Consider the following 19,346-nt stretch of genomic DNA (forward strand, 5'->3'; position numbering starts at 1 on the left):
TGCCGCCTGCTATAGACCACCCTCTGCCCCCAGCTGTGCTCTGGACACCATATGTGAACTGATTGCGCCCCATCTATCTTCAGAGTTCGTGCTGCTAGGCGACCTAAACTGGAACATGCTTAACACCCCAGCCATCCTACAATCTAAACTTGATGCCCTCAATCTCACACAAATAATCAATGAACCTACCAGGTACCTCCCCAAAACCTTAAACACGGGCACCCTCATAGATATCATCCTAACCAACTTCCCCTCTAAATACACCTCTGCTGTCTTCAACCAAGATCTCAGCGATCACTGCCTCATTGCCTGCATCCGTAATGGGTCAGCGGTCAAACGACCTCCACTCATCACTGTAAAACGCTCCCTGAAACACTTCTGCGAGCAGGCCTTTCTAATCGACCTGGCCGGGGTATCCTGGAAGGATATTGATCTCATCCCGTCAGTAGAGGATGCCTGGATATTTTTTTTAAATGCCTTCCTAACCATCTTAAATAAACATGCCCCATTCAAGAAATTTAGAACCAGGAACAGATATAGCCCTTGGTTCTCCCCAGACCTGACTGCCCTTAACCAACACAAAAACATCCTATGGCGTTCTGCATTAGCATCGAACAGCCCCCGTGATATGCAGCTGTTCAGGGAAGCTAGAAATCATTATACACAGGCAGTTAGAAAAGCCAAGGCTAGCTTTTTCAAGCAGAAATTTGCTTCCTGCAACACTAACTCAAAAAAGTTCTGGGACACTGTAAAGTCCATGGAGAATAAGAACACCTCCTCCCAGCTGCCCACTGCACTGAAGATAGGAAACACTGTCACCACTGATAAATCCACCATAATTGAGAATTTCAATAAGCATTTTTCTACGGCTGGCCATGCTTTCCACCTGGCTACTCCTACCCCGGACAACAGCACTGCACCCCCAACAGCAACTCGCCCAAGCCTTCCCCATTTCTCCTTCTCCCAAATCCATTCAGCTGATGTTCTGAAAGAGCTGCAAAATCTGGACCCCTACAAATCAGCCGGGCTAGACAATCTGGACCCTTTCTTTCTAAAATTATCTGCCGAAATTGTTGCCACCCCTATTACTAGCCTGTTCAACCTCTCTTTCGTGTCGTCTGAGATTCCCAAAGATTGGAAAGCAGCTGCGGTCATCCCCCTCTTCAAAGGGGGGGACACTCTTGACCCAAACTGCTACAGACCTATATCTATCCTACCGTGCCTTTCTAAGGTCTTCGAAAGCCAAGTCAACAAACAGATTACCGACCATTTCGAATCTCACCATACCTTCTCTGCTATGCAATCTGGTTTCAGAGCTGGTCATGGGTGCACCTCAGCCACGCTCAAGGTCCTAAACGATATCTTAACCGCCATCGATAAGAAACATTACTGTGCAGCCGTATTCATTGATCTGGCCAAGGCTTTCGACTCTGTCAATCACCATATCCTCATCGGCAGACTCGACAGCCTTGGTTTCTCAAATGATTGCCTCGCCTGGTTCACCAACTACTTCTCTGATAGAGTTCAGTGTGTCAAGTCGGAGGGTCTGCTGTCCGGACCTCTGGCAGTCTCTATGGGGGTGCCACAGGGTTCAATTCTTGGACCGACTCTCTTCTCTGTATACATCAATGAGGTCGCTCTTGCTGCTGGTGAGTCCCTGATCCACCTCTACGCAGACGACACCATTCTGTATACTTCCGGCCCTTCTTTGGACACTGTGTTAACAACCCTCCAGGCAAGCTTCAATGCCATACAACTCTCCTTCCGTGGCCTCCAATTGCTCTTAAATACAAGTAAAACTAAATGCATGCTCTTCAACCGATCGCTACCTGCACCTACCCGCCTGTCCAACATCACTACTCTGGACGGCTCTGACTTAGAATACGTGGACAACTACAAATACTTAGGTGTCTGGTTAGACTGTAAACTCTCCTTCCAGACCCATATCAAACATCTCCAATCCAAAGTTAAATCTAGAATTGGCTTCCTATTTCGCAACAAAGCATCCTTCACTCATGCTGCCAAACATACCCTTGTAAAACTGACCATCCTACCAATCCTCGACTTTGGCGATGTCATTTACAAAATAGCCTCCAATACCCTACTCAACAAATTGGATGCAGTCTATCACAGTGCAATCCGTTTTATCACCAAAGCCCCATATACTACCCACCATTGCGACCTGTACGCTCTCGTTGGCTGGCCCTCGCTTCATACTCGTCGCCAAACCCACTGGCTCCATGTCATCTACAAGACCCTGCTAGGTAAAGTCCCCCCTTATCTCAGCTCGCTGGTCACCATAGCATCTCCCACCTGTAGCACACGCTCCAGCAGGTATATCTCTCTAGTCACCCCCAAGACCAATTCTTTCTTTGGCCGCCTCTCCTTCCAGTTCTCTGCTGCCAATGACTGGAACGAACTACAAAAATCTCTGAAACTGGAAACACTTATCTCCCTCACTAGCTTTAAGCACCAACTGTCAGAGCAGCTCACAGATTACTGCACCTGTACATAGCCCACCTATAATTTAGCCCAAACAACTACCTCTTTCCCAACTGTATTTAATTTTTATTTATTTATTTATTTTGCTCCTTTGCACCCCATTATTTTTTTATTTCTACTTTGCACATTCTTCCATTGCAAAACTACCATTCCAGTATTTTACTTGCTATATTGTATTTACTTTGCCATCATGGCCTTTTTTTGCCTTTACCTCCCTTCTCACCTCATTTGCTCACATTGTATATAGACTTGTTTATACTGCATTATTGACTGTATGTTTGTTTTTACTCCATGTGTAACTCTGTGTCGTTTTATCTGTCGAACTGCTTTGCTTTATCTTGGCCAGGTCGCAATTGTAAATGAGAACTTGTTCTCAACTTGCCTACCTGGTTAAATAAAGGTAAAATAAAATAAATAAATAAAAGTTGGAACAGTGATGATGTTAGGCAGTTGGAACAGATATGATGTTAGGGAGTTGGAAAAGATATGATGTTAGGCAGTTGGAACAGTGATGATCTTAGGCAGTTGGAACAGATATGATGTTAAGCAGTTGGAACAGAGATGATGGTAGGCAGTTGGAACAGATGTGATGTTAGGCAGTTGGAACAGAGATGATGTTAAGCAGTTGGAACAGAGATGATGTTAGGCAGTTGGAACAGATGTGATGTTAAGCAGTTGGAACAGTGATGATCTTAGGCAGTTGGAACAGATATGATGTTAAGCAGTTGGAACAGAGATGATGTTAAGCAGTTGGAACAGATATGATGTTAGGCAGTTGGAACAGATATGATGTTAGGCAGTTGGAGCAGTGATGATCTTAGGCAGTTGGAACAGATATGATGTTAAGCAGTTGGAACAGAGATGATGTTAAGCAGTTGGAACAGAGATGATGTTAAGCAGTTGGAACAGATATGATGTTAAGCAGTTGCAACAGAGATTATGTTAAGCAGTTGGAACATATATGATGTTAGGGAGTTGGAACAGATATGATGTTAGGCAGTTGGAACAGTGATGATGTTAGGCAGTTGGAACAGTGATGATGTTAGGCAGTTGGAACAGTGATGATGTTAGGCAGTTGGAACAGTGATGATGCTAGGCAGTTGGAACAGATATGATGTTAGGCAGTTGGAACAGTGATGATGTTAGGCAGTTGGAACAGTGATGATGTTAGGCAGTTGGAACAGTGATGATGTTAGGCAGTTGGAACAGTGATGATGTTAGGCAGTTGGAGGAATGAGGAGAAGCTATGTTACCTAACTGGAAAGATAATAGAAATGTGCTTTTGGCGAGTTTCCTTGACATGACACATAAAAACCTCTTAAGCTATGGCATGACCTATTTTACCAAAGGGATTATTAGCTAACTCTGTATGGGTGGATCAGTTTAAAACAACCTTGAATGAGTCAGCTGGTGAGATATACGGCCAATGAATAAGACTGATGACGTGTGTGAGTTGCCTTTACTCCAGTCTACTGTGTTCTGGTGAGAACAGCCCTGAGGTGGTCTCAACACCAGTCTAATGTGTTCTGGTGAGAACAGCCCTGAGTTGGGACTAAACACCAGCCCAGTGTGTTCTGGTGAGAACAGCCCTGAGTTGGGACTAAACACCAGCCCAGTGTGTTCTGGTGAGAACAGCCCTGAGGTGGGACTAAACACAAGTCTACTGTGTTCTGGTGAGAACAGCCCTGAGGTGGGACTAAACACATGGTGAGAACAGCCCTGAGGTGGGACTAAACACAAGTCTAACGTGTTCTGGTGAGAACAGCCCTGAGGTGGGACTAAACACCAGCCTAGTGTGTTCTGGTGAGAACAGTCCTGAGGTGGGACTAAACACGAGCCTAGTGTGTTCTGGTGAGAACAGCCCTGAGACACTGACAGACACACACACACACACACACACACACACACACACACACACACACACACACACACACACACACACACACACACACACACACACACACACACACACACACACACACACACACATATGTACTAAACAAACACACACACATACTCTTTGGAAACAGGCTGATTTTGAAGCTCCATCATCAGTCGTCATTCATCATTAAGAAACCAGCTCAAACCAGAATAGGTGTGTGTGTGTGTGTGTGCACACTCTGTAGCTGTCCAGGACCTGGGAGGGTGATCACTGGTTTGGTCCTCCTGAGTGGCGCAGTGTTCTAAGGCAATGCATCTCAGTGCTAGAGGCGTCACTACAGACACCCTGGTTCAAATCCAGGCTGTATCACAACCGGCTGTGATTGGGAGTCCTATAGGGCGGTGTGCAATTGGCCCATTGTTGTCTGGGTTTGGCCGGTGTAGGCCGTCATTGTGAATAAGAATTTGTTCTTAACCGACTTGCCTAGTTAAATAACGGTTACATAAAAAAATGAGTTTAAAGAGATATATATATTCTAATTATGTAATTTCCTGTTTCCTGTTGCAGGCTAAGGGGCGTGCAGTGAGCCGGCTTCTGGAGAGCTTTGCGGCTGATGAAGGATTCCGATTGGACGAGGAGAGCAGCTTCTCTGAGGGGGAGGAGGAAGACATGGAGCATACACCTCACACACACAGAGAACCAGGTGAGAACACACACACACACACACACACACACACACACACACACACACACACACACACACACACACACACAGTCTCACAGGGTCACATACCAGGCTAAATGTTTATATTTTCTCTCTCTCCTTCTTGCTCTCTCTCTCTGCAGCACTGCTTAACTGTGTGTTGAGCAGGGAGATGCTGGTGGATGGTCTGAAGGTGTTGATATCTAAGGAGGATGAGCTGCTGTATGCTGCCCGACTACACACTCTGGACCTGCCTGACATGTAAGGCACTGACACCTACTGACACCAATTCATATGGCCTGCTTAATCACAGATAGGCATGTTGATACAAAGGATTAGCTGAATGGCTTGTAATACATTTAATACAATCTCCCTGTCCTAGATTCCGTGTAGTGATCGAGGGGGAGAGAGGGAACAGGCCTAGGATCTACTCTCTAGAACAGATATTACAAGAAGCGGTGTTGGACGTGCGGCCACAGACAGAGGCCATCCTGACTGCTGGGACACGTGTGTGTGCCTACTGGAGCGAACGCTCCCGTTGTCTCTACCCTGGAAACGTCCACAGAGTGGTTCCGGGCGAGGAGGAGAAGGGAAGTGTGATGGTGGAGTTTGATGATGGAGACAGAGGAAGGATCTCCCTGCCCAACATACGCCTGCTGCCCAATGGGTACCAGATACACTGTGAGTATACTGCACACACACGCACACACCTACGCACGCACGCACACACACACACACACACACACACAGATTATACATTCCTGGAGGGTAAAGACATGGTCTGTCAACATTAGATCCAGACTCTGAGAGATTCATTCTCTGTGTCTGTTTTGCCCTACTTCTCTCTCTCTCTCATGCTCTCTAATTTTTTCGTGTTCTCACTCTTTCTCTCTTGCTTTCTCTCTCTCTCTCTGTCATTTTCTCATTCACTCTCTCGCTCTTTCTCTCTCTCACTTACTCAGGTGCGGAGCCATCTCCAGCCCTGCTCTCAACTGGACGTTGTGGTCGCAGAAGCTCCACCCAGGACAGTAGAGACAAGCCCACAGAGGGACCAAACAATGAAGAGGCAGAAGGAAGGAGCCAGGAGAGGAGACCAGGTAATGGCTTAGAGCATAATTAGATGGTTTCTCCCTTTTGTTTGAGATTGAGGCCAACAGCACCTGAGCAGCACCAGTGAAATAAGCATACTGTAGATACCACCACCAGAAGTGTTGGAAACGGTTCAGGGAACAGAACCGAAAACCAGAAAATAACCACATTTTTGAAGGACAGAAATGGAACCTGGAACAAAAGTGATCCATACTGTAACTGAACCGTTATTTTAAAAGCATGGGATCCGGTTCCAGGCATATTTTCTAGTCCCATAAAAGAAAAGTGCCAAAGCCCTCACTCTGTCACTCAGAAACTTATTCCAGTGTTTGACTGCCTGCCAGCTGAACATCTTGGCCAGTGTGTGTGTTTAGGCTTCCTGCCCCTCTTCCTCTGAAGCATATGCTACTGTAGCCCCTCCCAGTGGTGTAAAGAACTTAAGTAAAAATACTTGAAGTTACCACTTAAATTGTTTTTGGAGTGTCTGTACTTTACTATTCATATTTTTTGACAACTACTTTTTCCCCCACTACATTCCTAAAGAAAATCATGTACTTTTTACTTCATACATTTTCCCTGACATGATTAGCAGGACTGGAAAGTTGTCCAATTCCCACAATCATCAAGAGAACATCCCTGGTCATCCCTACTGCCTTTGATCTGGCGGACTCACTAAACACACATGCTTCGTTTGTAAATGATGTCTGCGTGTTGGAGTGTGCCCCTAGCGATACGTAAAAAACAAAAACATGACAATTTTGCTGTCTGGTTTGCTTATTAATATGATCAAATGTCAAATATTTTTGCAATTACATTTACTTTTGATACTAAAGCATATTTAAAACCAGATACTAATATTTGTTAACTACAAAAAGGTAAGACATGCTTTTAATTCTGGTGCTGCTCTGCACACACATGCTTTTTAGTTAACTAGCTCACAGGGCATTCAAAGTTTCCTTCATAGAAGCCGCTCCTCCTAGGTATAATTCTGTGGACCTAATTCAGATAATGCATGTCATAACAAGGTGCCCAACGCTTCCAGCCTCCTCCTCCACCCTCACTCACTCTCTCCCCACATGCAAAATGTCAGTCCATCTTGCGCCATAGGCTACACTTGTCTGTCAATCAGGCATGTGAACAATTAGCTTGCCTGCTCTATCCGCACTGATTGGTGAAGTCATTTAATAACCTAACTGTAAAAAAAACGGTAGATTTCACAGGTTAAGAAAGGGACAGAAAGGAACAATATAAACCGGTACTTTCTTTTGGTTCAAACCAGTTCAGAACTTTTTATTTTGCTTGTGGGAAAGTGGAACGGAACTAAAACGATAAAGGCAAACTGCTTCAGAGGCCAACTTACTAGTCAGACCATCTTTAATCATACACTATATATGCAAAAGTATGTGGGCAACCCTTCAAATTAGTGTATTTGGCTATTTCAGCCACACTCAATGCTGACAGGTGTATAAAATCGAGCACAAAGCCATGCAATCTCAATGGACAAACATTGGCAGTAGAATGGTCTTACTGAAAAGCTCAGTGACTGTCAACGTGGCACCATCATAGGATGACACCTTTCCAGCGAGTCAGTTCATCAAATTTCTGCCCTGCTAGAGCTGCCCTGGTCAACTATATGTGCTGTTATTGTGAAGTGGAAACGTCTAGGAGCAACAATGGCTCAGCTGCGAAGTGGTAAGCTACACAAGCTCACAGAACGGGACCGCCGAGTGCTGAAGCGCATGAGCGTATTAATCGTGTATCCTCGGTTGCAACACTCACTACCAAGTTCCAAACTGCCTCTGGAAGCAACATCAGCACAATAACTGTTTGCCGGGAGATTAATTTTGGGAGCAGCCGCACACAAGCCTAAAATTACAATGTGCAATGCCAAGCATCGGCTGGAGCGTTGAAAGCCACCATTGGACTCTGGAGCCCTGGAAAGCGTTCTCTGGAGTGATTAATCACGCTTCACCATCTGGCAGTCTGACGGACAAATTTGGGTTTGGCGGATGCCAGGAGAACGCTACCATAGTGCCAACTCTAAAGTTTGGTGGAGGAGGAATAATGGTCTGGGGCTGTTTTTCATCGTTCGGGCTAGGCCCCTTAGTTCCAGTGAAGGGAAATCTTAATGCTACATCATACAATGACATTCTAGATGATTCTGTGCTGCCAACTTTGTGGCAACAGTTTGAGGAAGGCCCTTTCCTGTTTCAGCATGACAACACCCCCGTGCACAAAGTAGGGTCCATACAGAAATGGTTTGTTGAGATCGGGGTGGAAGAAATGTACTTCCCTGCACGGAGCCCTGACCTCATCTCCATCGAATACCTTTGGGATGAATTGGAACACCGAATGCGAGCCTAATCGCCCAACATCAGTGTCCGACCTGACTAATGCTTTTGTGGCTGAATAGAAGCCTCCGCAGCAATGTTCCAACATCTAGTGGAAATCCTTCCCAGAAGAGTGGAGGCTGTTATAGCAGCTAGGGGGGGACCAACTCCATATTAATGCCTATGGACTGAGATATTCAACGAGCAGGTGTCCACATACTTCTGGTCATGTAGTGTATATAACACACATATAGAATATGATTTTATCACACAGCTTCTTCCCTCTCTATGGAATCCCCGTCCACCTGCCTAACGTCATCACTGTTCCAACTGTCACTGATCTGAATGCCCTCCAGTCAAACAGCATTCTCACAACTCAACACAGACTAAATCTGACAAGGTGTCTCCAGTTCCACATTAAGGGCTGTAATTTATAGTTACACATCATTTGTTCTCTTTGACTTGGTTTAAAGGAAGGTTAGGTACATCTTGTTTATGAATCTCTCTTCTTCTTTCTTTCCCTTTATTTCTTTCTGTCTCTCTTTCTCCCCTTTTCTCTCTTACTCTGTTTATTCTTCCAGTTGGACGACCAAAGAAGGTCAAGCCAGAGGCCAATAGTTCAGCCACGACATCGTCAGAGAGAGTAACCGGGGGCAACACTTCCTCGATAAGCTGGCCGGCGAAGAGACTTCCAGCGGACTTCTTCCTGTTTAACGGGACATCCCGTAAAACCCACCGAGTGTGTCGCCAGCGAGACCTGGGGGTGTTCCACCGCCCAGCCACACACCCCCTCACCCCTCCCACACCCCTCAAGTGCATCTTTAGTTCCCCCTTTGAGGTTGACTCTTTCAGTAGCATCGCCAACGGTTACGCTGGAGCCTTCAGAAGTGGAACCCACCGGCCTGTTACCACGGTAACGCCCCTGGTGCTAAGTGACTCTGTCGCCATGACAACGGCACCCTCCAACAGGAAGTCGAGTGACAGGTACAGAAAACAGTTCCTGGTGAAGCTTGACCACGAGGGCGTGACCTCGCCCAAAACAAAGAATGGGAAAGCTCTGCTGCGTTTGGGGGGCGGCAGGGGGCACAAGGGTCCATCTGCAGGGGCAGAGAGGGCACCTCTCAGGTACATCCACCCTGCCCTGGTGGTGAAGGAGGGGGCACCTCTCAGGTATATCCACCCTGCCCTGGTGGTGAAAGACAGAAATAAAGGAGAAAGAAGAGGAGAGAGTGGAATGTCCAAGTCTGAGCCGCCCCTGAAAGGGGCGCCAGCCCTCAGAAAGGGGCTCCCCTCGTCTGGTTTAGTGGGTCTGGGGGGAGAGTTTGGTACTCTGGACTGCCCCAGTGACTACCCTAGCTCTTACTCTGAGCTGGATGAAGATGATGATGATGATGATGATGATGGAGATGAAGACGTAGCTCGGAGGAGAGCAGCAGCGGCGGGCGCAGGACGTTTCCTCTCACGTCTCTCTGTTTGCTCCTCGTCCTCTTCCTCTTCCTCCTCTTCTGGCTCCCTCTCTTCTTCCTCCCTCTGTTCTTCCGACTCCTCCTACTCCTCTGACGAAGAAGAATCTTCATCACTCCTTCTCCGCCGAGCGCTGCTCCAGCAGCAGAAACACAAACACAAACAAAGCTTGACGTCTAACACCTTAACCCCTGACCCCACCACAAAGCCCAACCCAAGCCCCTCCTCGGCAACACCACACTCCTACGTTGCAAAGGCAGCCATGTCCGTCACTGGGGAGTCAAAGGTGAGAGGAAGTGATAGAGGAGAGGACAGGAAGGAGTACACATCAAAGGGGAGGACCAATAGTAGCAGCAGTGCATCCAAAAGCCAAACCAAGAGGAAAGGTGGACCCGTCTCCAACACACACACTCCGACCCCCAACACACACAACCCGGCCTCCCAGCCCAAACCTCCCAAGGACCACCCAGCAGAAAAGAGGCAGAGGATGTTGTCACCGATCCCCCATCCTAATATGTCCGCCCTCCTGCCGGGTCGCCAGCTGTGGAAGTGGTCTGGAAATCCCACACAGGTCAGAGGATACATGTGGGAGCCTTAATGGTGAACATAATCTGAAGCAGACGTATTGACTTATTGACTGAATTGAATAGCTGAGTAAGGTCTTACCTGTCCTTACCTGAACTCCCTCCTAACCCCCCCCCCCCCCTCTCCCCCTACAGAGGCGTGGTCTGAAGGGTAAGGCCCGTAAGTTGTTCTACAAGGCGATTGTGCGTGGTGGTGAGACGGTGCATGTGGGGGACTGTGCTGTGTTCCTGTCCCCCGGTCGGCCCCAGCTGCCCTACGTGGGGCGGGTGGAGAGCCTCTGGGAGTCCTGGTCCTCCAGCATGGTGGTCAGAGTTAAGTGGTTCTACCATCCCGAGGAGACGAGCCTGGGGAAGAGGCAACATGACGGAAAGGTATGATGGATTATCATTCAACAACATTATCAACTTTTTGATCAAATTTATCAAGGATTGATCAAGAATTTATCTACTTAAATATATTTGGGGATTAATGAATAAGCTGTTCATTTATCTTTCAGTCTTCTATTTAACTCTGTGTTTAACATCTGTCTCCTTTCCTCCGCTACCCAGCATGCTTTGTACCAGTCGAGCCATGAGGATGAGAACGATGTCCAGACCATCTCCCACCGCTGCCAGGTGCTCAGTCGCACCGATTACGAGCACCTGATTCGCCGACGAAAGCCAGGGGGTGGGGCCCAGGATCTGTTTTACCTGGCAGGGACCTACGAGCCAACCACAGGCCAGCTGGTTAGCGCCGAGGGCGTGGCCATCGTCCCCTAGCAACAACTATGGAGTGTAAACAAAACAAAGCCTTAAAGATGGCAGCCTCAACTCTCCAGGATGAATCCAGCTACTGGTGCTGGTGTCAGTGAAGCATGGTTCTGTCCAAATCTAGAAGAGTTTGGAAACGAGGACCTTCCTTGGTTCTAGTTCCTGCTGGTTCTGGATCTTGGTTCTGGGTCCTATCTAGGTGTGGACGATCCCAACCCAAAAATGGATAACAGCACTTTGGACCGCAGCACTGAAGTCATCTGTCACAGAGTCAAAAACTGTCATAGACTGACTCTCTGGCAGTTTGTCAGACTGTCATAGACTGACTCTCAGGCAGTTTGTCAGAGACTCCTGTGACTCTTACTAGGTTGTTGCTGTAAGTGAGAATGTGATGTGTTCACTTCTCAGTCTAGAGACCTGGTTAAATAAGGGTTATATAGAAGACATAAAATAGAGACTGGGAAAGGGAGTGAGAGAGAGAGACTACACTGGTGGCTACACTGCTCTGATGATAAATGAATGACGGCAGGATTGAGAAATCCCAAAAGGACCAAAAACACTGTAGTTCTGAAGTGTGTGTGTGAGAGAGAGAGTATGTGCTGAGTGGTTGTAATGGATGCATTTGGTCCTTGAACAGCTGAGAGTAAATAGTGCTTTAGTGCATTTGCGGTGTGTTTGCGTGTGTGTGTTTGCGTGTGTGTGCGTGCGTTGGTCTCTCTTCTAGACCTCACCATGGAAACCCTAGATGTCTTTAAAACTCAAAAAGTAAACCTACTAAACCTAAATCTATGAATATTCATATATCAATGGATTTACTAACCGCTTCTTCTCTAGACAGAAAACAAGACAAAAAGGAATGATTATTTCTACAGTCAAGCCATACACTTCAATACCTCTCATATCCTTCTATTCAGGTACAGCTGAATGATTTGTCTATTTCTGTGTGTTGTACAGCATTATGTATAAAGACTTTAATATTCAACTGGACATAGTATACATATATAATATACATGAAGAGAGAACTATATTCCTCTTTGTTGCTCTTTACGTTGTTATTTTTTAAATGACTGTTGAATAGTTATTTTGGCTTAGGGGGAGGAGCTTTAAGACTTCTTCTCTTTCTGCACTGAGTACGTTGTGGAGATGGGATGGGGTCCATGAGGGGTAAAGCTGTAAATATGCGACGGGATGGGTTCAAGTCCCATTTTGGGGGTTAGTGTGGATTTAGTGACCGGGGATGTTTTTATAAGAAAAGTGGAAAATGATTTTTTTGTTCACATCATCATTGGTCTGGTTTTGTATATTGTTCTTCTAGGTTTTATTGTCTATAATAATGTTGCTTATTCTCCTGCGGGGGTTTCAAATGTAGATTTCTTTGTTTTTAGAAATACTGGAAAGAGTTTTTTCTATTCGCTGATCCTTAAAGGTCCAGACTAGAGAGTTCTAGATGTTCTATATCTATATATTCCTAGAGGAAATCTATGAAAATGTATCTGGCCTAAAAAAATACTAAACCAAAGCGCATCTATGTTTCGTTTCATCACATTAGAATGCAATATGAAGAAATATAAAAATATGAAAATATTCAATAAAATCTGAATTCGGAAATCCCTGCGATCATATTCAAGTAGCACACCTGGGTTTCCCTCCTACCTGTTGGCATAGGACATGGCTTAACATTCACCATCATGTTGCCATGGGAACACAGCAACTTTATCTTCCTGCACGTAGCTTGGCTGTTGCACTTGAAGGCTCCATGACAACCATATGGCATCTCATGACTGTGTAGGACAATCAAAGCCAATCAAAAGAGGGGAATGTCAAAAAAAAAATAATGATTAAGGATCCAATCAAAATTGTGCTTAATCTTTTCACTTTTCTTCCTGCTTTGCCAAAAATGTGTCTTTCTGTTTTTATTTTTATTTCACCTTCCACCCTTTCCTGCAGTTATACATGCCTGGGATGACTGTGTTTTCAGTGTTGGGGTTTTCACAAGGAGAACATGAATGCCTTTTCATATGAGACGTACATGAGCTGACTTTTTTAAACAACATTGTTGCTGTAACACTATGACGCAAAAGCTTAAAATAAATCTAATGTGAACATCCATGTTATATTACTTTTTGTAGGTCTTTAAACAATATTTGAAAAGCTGTATTTTCTGAAAGAAACACTGGATTCAGTTCTAAACATCACATTGGGTGAAGTGACATCATCTTTTTTGAGACCAACTGGAAACGACTTACTTTGTAGGTTTGGTATATAGTTTGTGACAATTGTCTCAGTCATTGTTGGAAATATGACTAAAATATTTCCCCTGTGTAAAAAACAAAGTTATTTATCTTAATTTTATTGCCTTTCTGTTGCATTTAATTAATAAAAAAATGCTCAAATCTATGTTTTTCTTGTCTTTCTTTGGTGGATTTGAAGTAGGTCTACCTAGATTAGAAGTAGGCCTACCTGGATTAGAAGTAGGTCTACCTGGATTAGAAGTAGGTCTACCTGGATTAGAAGTAGGTCTACCTGGATTAGAAGTAGGTCTACCTAGATTAGAAGTAGGTCTAACTAGATTAGAAGTAGGTCTACCTAGATTAGAAGTAGGTCTACCTAGATTAGAAATAGGTCTACCTAGATTAGAAGTAGGTCTACCTAGATTAGAAGTAGGTCTACCTGGATTAGAAGTAGGTCTACCTGGATTAGAAGTAGGCCTACCTGGATTAGAAGTAGGTCTACCTGGATTAGAAGTAGGTCTACCTAGATTAGAAGTAGGTCTACCTAGATTAGAAGTAGGTCTACCTAGATTAGAAGTAGGTCTACCTGGATTAGAAGTAGGTCTACCTGGATTAGAAGTAGGTCTACCTGGATTAGAAGTAGGTCTACCTAGATTAGAAGTAGGTCTAACTAGATTAGAAGTAGGTCTACCTAGATTAGAAGTAGGTCTACCTAGATTAGAAATAGGTCTACCTAGATTAGAAGTAGGTCTACCTAGATTAGAAGTAGGTCTACCTGGATTAGAAGTAGGTCTACCTGGATTAGAAGTAGGCCTACCTGGATTAGAAGTAGGTCTACCTGGATTAGAAGTAGGTCTACCTAGATTAGAAGTAGGTCTACCTAGATTAGAAGTAGGTCTACCTAGATTAGAAGTAGGTCTACCTGGATTAGAAGTAGGTCTACCTGGATTAGAAGTAGGTCTACCTGGATTAGAAGTAGGCCTACCTGGGTTTAGTTGAAAAGGTATAAATCATTCCCAATCCACTGTCAGGTGCAGAAATAAGGAAACAGGGAGAGAAAAAGATTGGGGAAAAGCTTAAACTTTCTACCATGGTTGAATGAAACAGAGAGATAGAGATATGTTTTGTGTGTGTGTGTGATGCCTATACCATCTCCTGTCTAGTATAGAGTTTCTGGGACAGGGTGTATAGATTTGAAAATTGTATTTGATACTTCCTGAGATACATTCATACCTTTTATTACATTATTAAAACGACGTGGATTACTGCCCTAACCTGCATAAAGCCTCATATTACTGTAGTCGGCTCATGGCAACATACACAGCCGAGTAAAGAATCTCAGCACTGATCAAGGGTCAGCTTTGTTTCAAGTCGGAATTTGGGTATTGTAAGCTAATTCTAGATCTGTGCATAAAGGTGACTTTTACTGCATACAAAGAGCTCAAATAAAAAATGGCTGGGTTTTTGACTGGTCAAAATTGGAAAAGCTGAATAATCCCTGTCCTGAGTGACTGTCTTTGTCGGTAGGCATAGTTCCCTGTGTGTCTTCTGTTGTCAGAGCTGGATGCTGGGATGTTTACTTCATTATGGAGGAGACACAGAGATATGAAACTGTGTGGCTGCCAGTCTGAACACACGCCCCCCCCCCCCCCCCCCCCCCCCTCCCCACACACACACACACACACACACACACACACACTCTGTCTCTCACACACACACGGCTTACTTTTCATATCCCCTACTGCACCCCCCTCCCCCTCTCACCCATGCAACACCTTGAAAACACACACGAACTGTCTTTGACTGTTCATCTTTCCCCGTTTGCATTGGGTTTATCTTGTTGACAATGTTAAACTACTTTACCCAGCATGCTCAGGAAGAAAGCGAGTCCAGGGGCGGAGCTAGAAATGACCTTAGGTTTAATGGGAGAAGGGCTTTCAGATACAACAAGAGAAAGCACAGTATTCAATACCTGTTCTCCATGGACATCCATCATCGACTGGCCAACTGCTGACAGACAACCTGCCACTGTGTGTGTGTTTGTGTGCGTGTGTGCGTGTGTGTGCGTAGATGTGTGTGCATGTGTGTCATTCAAGAGAAAGGAGAAAGGAGGAGTAAAAGAAACAAAGGAAAGTGGAGAGGAAGCATTTGGGAGGAAGGGAAAGGGGGATTCCAGAAGGAAACGTTCACATATAGCCTGTGTCAGTGGGGTGAATAAATGGTTGTCAGCTGCACCAAGATGCTCTACACTGTGAACCAGATTAAATTATGTGTGTCTGTGTGTGTCTGTGTGTGTTAGTGCTTGTGTGTGCATCAGTGAGTTCTGTTTGCGTGTGTGTGGTGGAGGTATTTTGGGGTCATGGGTTGGGAGAGAGTGGAAGGTGATCACCACTATTCCCGACTCGTCATCCATCATCCACTTGATATCCTGTGTGACATGGCTGTTTATGGTGTGTGTGGTTCTGTGTTCACCTGCGTCTGTGCGTGCAGCTGGCAGTAGTTACATAACGTAACAGGTGGAGCTGGGACCTTACTGGTCCCTCCACACCAACAGTGTGGTGAAGAAGGCACAACAGTGCCTCCTCAACCTCAGAAACCTGGAGACATTTGGGTTGGCCCCTAAGACCCTCACAAACATCTACAGATGCACCATTGAGAGCATCCTGTCGGGCTGTATCAAATCAAATCAAATCAAATTTATTTATATAGCCCTTCGTACATCAGCTGATATCTCAAAGTGCTGTACAGAAACCCAGCCTAAAACCCCAAACAGCAAGCAATGCAGGTGTAGAAGCACGGTGGCTAGGAAAAACTCCCTAGAAAGGCCAATACCTAGGAAGAAACCTAGAGAGGAACCAGGCTATGTGGGGTGGCCAGTCCTCTTCTGGCTGTGCCGGGTGGAGATTATAACAGAACATGGCCAAGATGTTCAAATGTTCATAAATGACCAGCATGGTCGAATAATAATAAGGCAGAACAGTTGAAACTGGTACGGTACCTGCAATGCCCGTAACTGTACACACCTTTTCTATTAATGGAGGGCCCTAATTCAGATTTAGGAACTCTACGCCTTTCCTATGTACATCTTCCCTACGCACTTCTCAGTATTTGGAATTCAGACTTACGTTATGGAGGTGTGTAACGGGCTTTGCAGACGTGGAAAGAAAGCCATGTAACTCTGCGTATATTCACCTCCTTTTCAACACCAATTGGAAGTTTTAAATATACTCTAATCTTGTAGATTATTTAGGGTTTGGAAATGATTTATGAATAATAAAATAAATGGTTTGGAGAGCCTTTATGCATTAATCCTGAAAGTTGCCATATTCAATTGTTCATCCATAGAATATTGGAAGGTGAGAAAAGTGTCCAATAGGGGTTGAACAGTAGTCCTATAAATCTACCCTAATAATCCTCACTAATCATGGGATTGTAATGACAGTCATAATGAACTGGGCGCCAGGCTCCAGGTTTAACCTGCTAAGTATGGTCTGCATTCCATAATGATTAAAATAGGCTACATGTCCCAAATTATTACACAACTTGTAATACATGAGCCTAATATAATCCACTACTGCTAGCGACGCTCAGGAACAACCACACCGACGTGAAGGAAGAAGGAAAGGGAAACTAACGGCGCAAAGTTCTGTATCCAATTTTCAAGGGAAATAGATTAAAAGTGAAACGAGTAGCTCTCGTCGTTGATAAACTATATATTGATAACTAGTTGTTCAGAGACACAAAGACTACTCCATGGTTATTTTAAAAATGACAAAGTTCTCATAGATGAGGAAAATAAACACAATTCTAGCCCGGTTATGGATTGTAACAATACATTAAAAACATAGTTTTTCTATATACAGTATCTTCACATATAACTAATTGAACACACAAGCACTAATTCAACATAGTGAAGATAAAAACTAAGTCAACAGAAGGCACAGTATGTGTGGATGGTGTGGTGTGTGTTTATTTTGATTTGTTATGTTTGTAAGTTGAGTGAGTGAGTAATGAAATGGTTGCATATCCCAGAACCAATGTATTGCTGTGAGCCGGGGTATGAGAGGGCTTTCAATGCTGTTCAGATGGTGGATATACTTTTATAATGAATTATACGTCTTATTTATTTATTGTCCTATTATGGTGGAACAGTTTTAAAATAGATTATACATTTGATTTGTTATTGTCCTATCATGGAACTACATTTTATAAATAAATTATATCTAATTATTTATTTATGATCCTATTTTAATGGTACGGTCCATGACCCTATACCCTAGACACCCACCTGAATGACCCAGATACTAAGGAGAAGTCCCTAACTGTTTTATGTGCCTGCTGTAAGAGGTCTGTATGCAGCCATAATGATGGTCAGAGACCAAGAGCAGCACTGCCCCCTCAAGATTCTGAGCCTGCTTGGCAGGGTTGGTCCTGCAAAGCCAAAGCCCCCTAAAGGGAGAGCATACTACACAAGGAAATTCTCAAAGCTGCTAATGAGAACCTTGATGACCTTGTACCTAGCCGGTGGGGATTCCGGTGGGGTGCCCCCACCCAGGCAGTGGCAGTGCTGGCAACACTAGCTGCAGTAACCCATGGGGAGGGGGTCACACTCGGACATTCAGAGAGGGGGTATATTATTGTGACCCGAGTGGCACAGAATCAAAGTCGGACTGCATGGAGATGCTTGGGAATATGGTCAATACGGGTGACCGTATTGTGGGTGTTACAGGGTAGAGGTGTACATTTGACCTCCATCATCTAGGATGTGACAATGGTAAATGAAATCTCTCAATTTTTTCCTATTTTTTGTGCGGTCTTGCAGGCCTTCTCATGCAGCTGTAACTGCAAGTGCATTTGTCAATCAAGACCTATCTTGAGTTGGGCTCTGGGGTGGTGCAATTGTTGAGTAAGTGAGTTTATGGTTGTGTGGGGGTATGGGTTGAGTGTGTGTGGGTGTTGGTGTGTATCCCACAACTGTTGCGAAGGAGTAAAATATGCTAGGGACAATAGAGGATGATCCACAGCTATATATAATACAAATTGAGGTGAGGGCGATGGAAATGCATTTGGCAGTTAATCTCCTTCAATTCAGTAAATGGCACTGTGTGCTCTTTTCAAAGGATGGATCCCAGTCGGTTATGGGTTATGGGATAGAGGGGGTCGAGGGTGGTCTGCCGGGCATTGGGATGACAACCCAACTCAGGATGAGGAGGGCTTTTAGCGGGTGGAATAGTAGGGACCAATTTGAGGTTTACTTAGTAGAAATGCAAAGATCATGGTACAGCTATGTAGACACTCAATCATCATGTTACTTTTTAATGGTACGTTTACAAACATATATTTTGATAAAAATAATTGAAAGTTGTGTCTCATTATGATAGGTGGTGAAATAAGTATAGCCAGTTACAATTGTAATGGCCTAGCAGATATTAAGAAAAGACAATCAGTATTTACCTGGCTAAAAGAGAAGGAATATAATATATATTGTTTACAGGAAACCCATTCAACAGTTTTAGATGAAGTTTTGTGGAAAAAGAACTGGGGGGGGGGCGAAATATACTTCTCCCATGGGCAAAGAAATTCAAAAGGGGTGATGGTTTTAATTAACAATCATTTTGATCCAAATGTGCAAATTGTCCAAACAGATCCTCAAGGTAGATGGATTATTTTAAATATGTTATTGGACAATAAACAGATATGATTTATTAAACTATACGGTCTGAATAATGATGATCCAAGCTTCTTTAAAAATATACATAAGAAGTTATCAACTCTACAAGCAACACTAGACTCTATTATTGTGGTGGGAGA

At 44.4% G+C, this 19,346-nt stretch overlaps 1 protein-coding gene across 1 annotated transcript in view; it reads left to right on the forward strand.

The window, feature by feature from the left end:
• LOC109898953 (BAH and coiled-coil domain-containing protein 1) overlaps nucleotides 1-13,701 on the forward strand; it is a 112,506-nt gene extending 98,805 nt beyond the window's left edge. Inside the window, exons 18-24 of the mRNA XM_031836423.1 lie at nucleotides 4,952-5,087; nucleotides 5,231-5,348; nucleotides 5,470-5,768; nucleotides 6,050-6,184; nucleotides 9,088-10,541; nucleotides 10,690-10,926; nucleotides 11,104-13,701. Coding sequence (XP_031692283.1) covers nucleotides 4,952-5,087; nucleotides 5,231-5,348; nucleotides 5,470-5,768; nucleotides 6,050-6,184; nucleotides 9,088-10,541; nucleotides 10,690-10,926; nucleotides 11,104-11,313 — 2,589 coding nt within the window. The 3' untranslated portion in view covers nucleotides 11,314-13,701. The remainder of the gene's footprint in view (nucleotides 1-4,951; nucleotides 5,088-5,230; nucleotides 5,349-5,469; nucleotides 5,769-6,049; nucleotides 6,185-9,087; nucleotides 10,542-10,689; nucleotides 10,927-11,103) is intronic.
• The last annotated feature ends 5,645 nt before the right edge of the window (nucleotides 13,702-19,346 follow it).

This window comes from Oncorhynchus kisutch, linkage group LG11 (assembly GCF_002021735.2).
Source record: "Oncorhynchus kisutch isolate 150728-3 linkage group LG11, Okis_V2, whole genome shotgun sequence".
Classification (NCBI taxonomy): domain Eukaryota; kingdom Metazoa; phylum Chordata; class Actinopteri; order Salmoniformes; family Salmonidae; genus Oncorhynchus; species Oncorhynchus kisutch.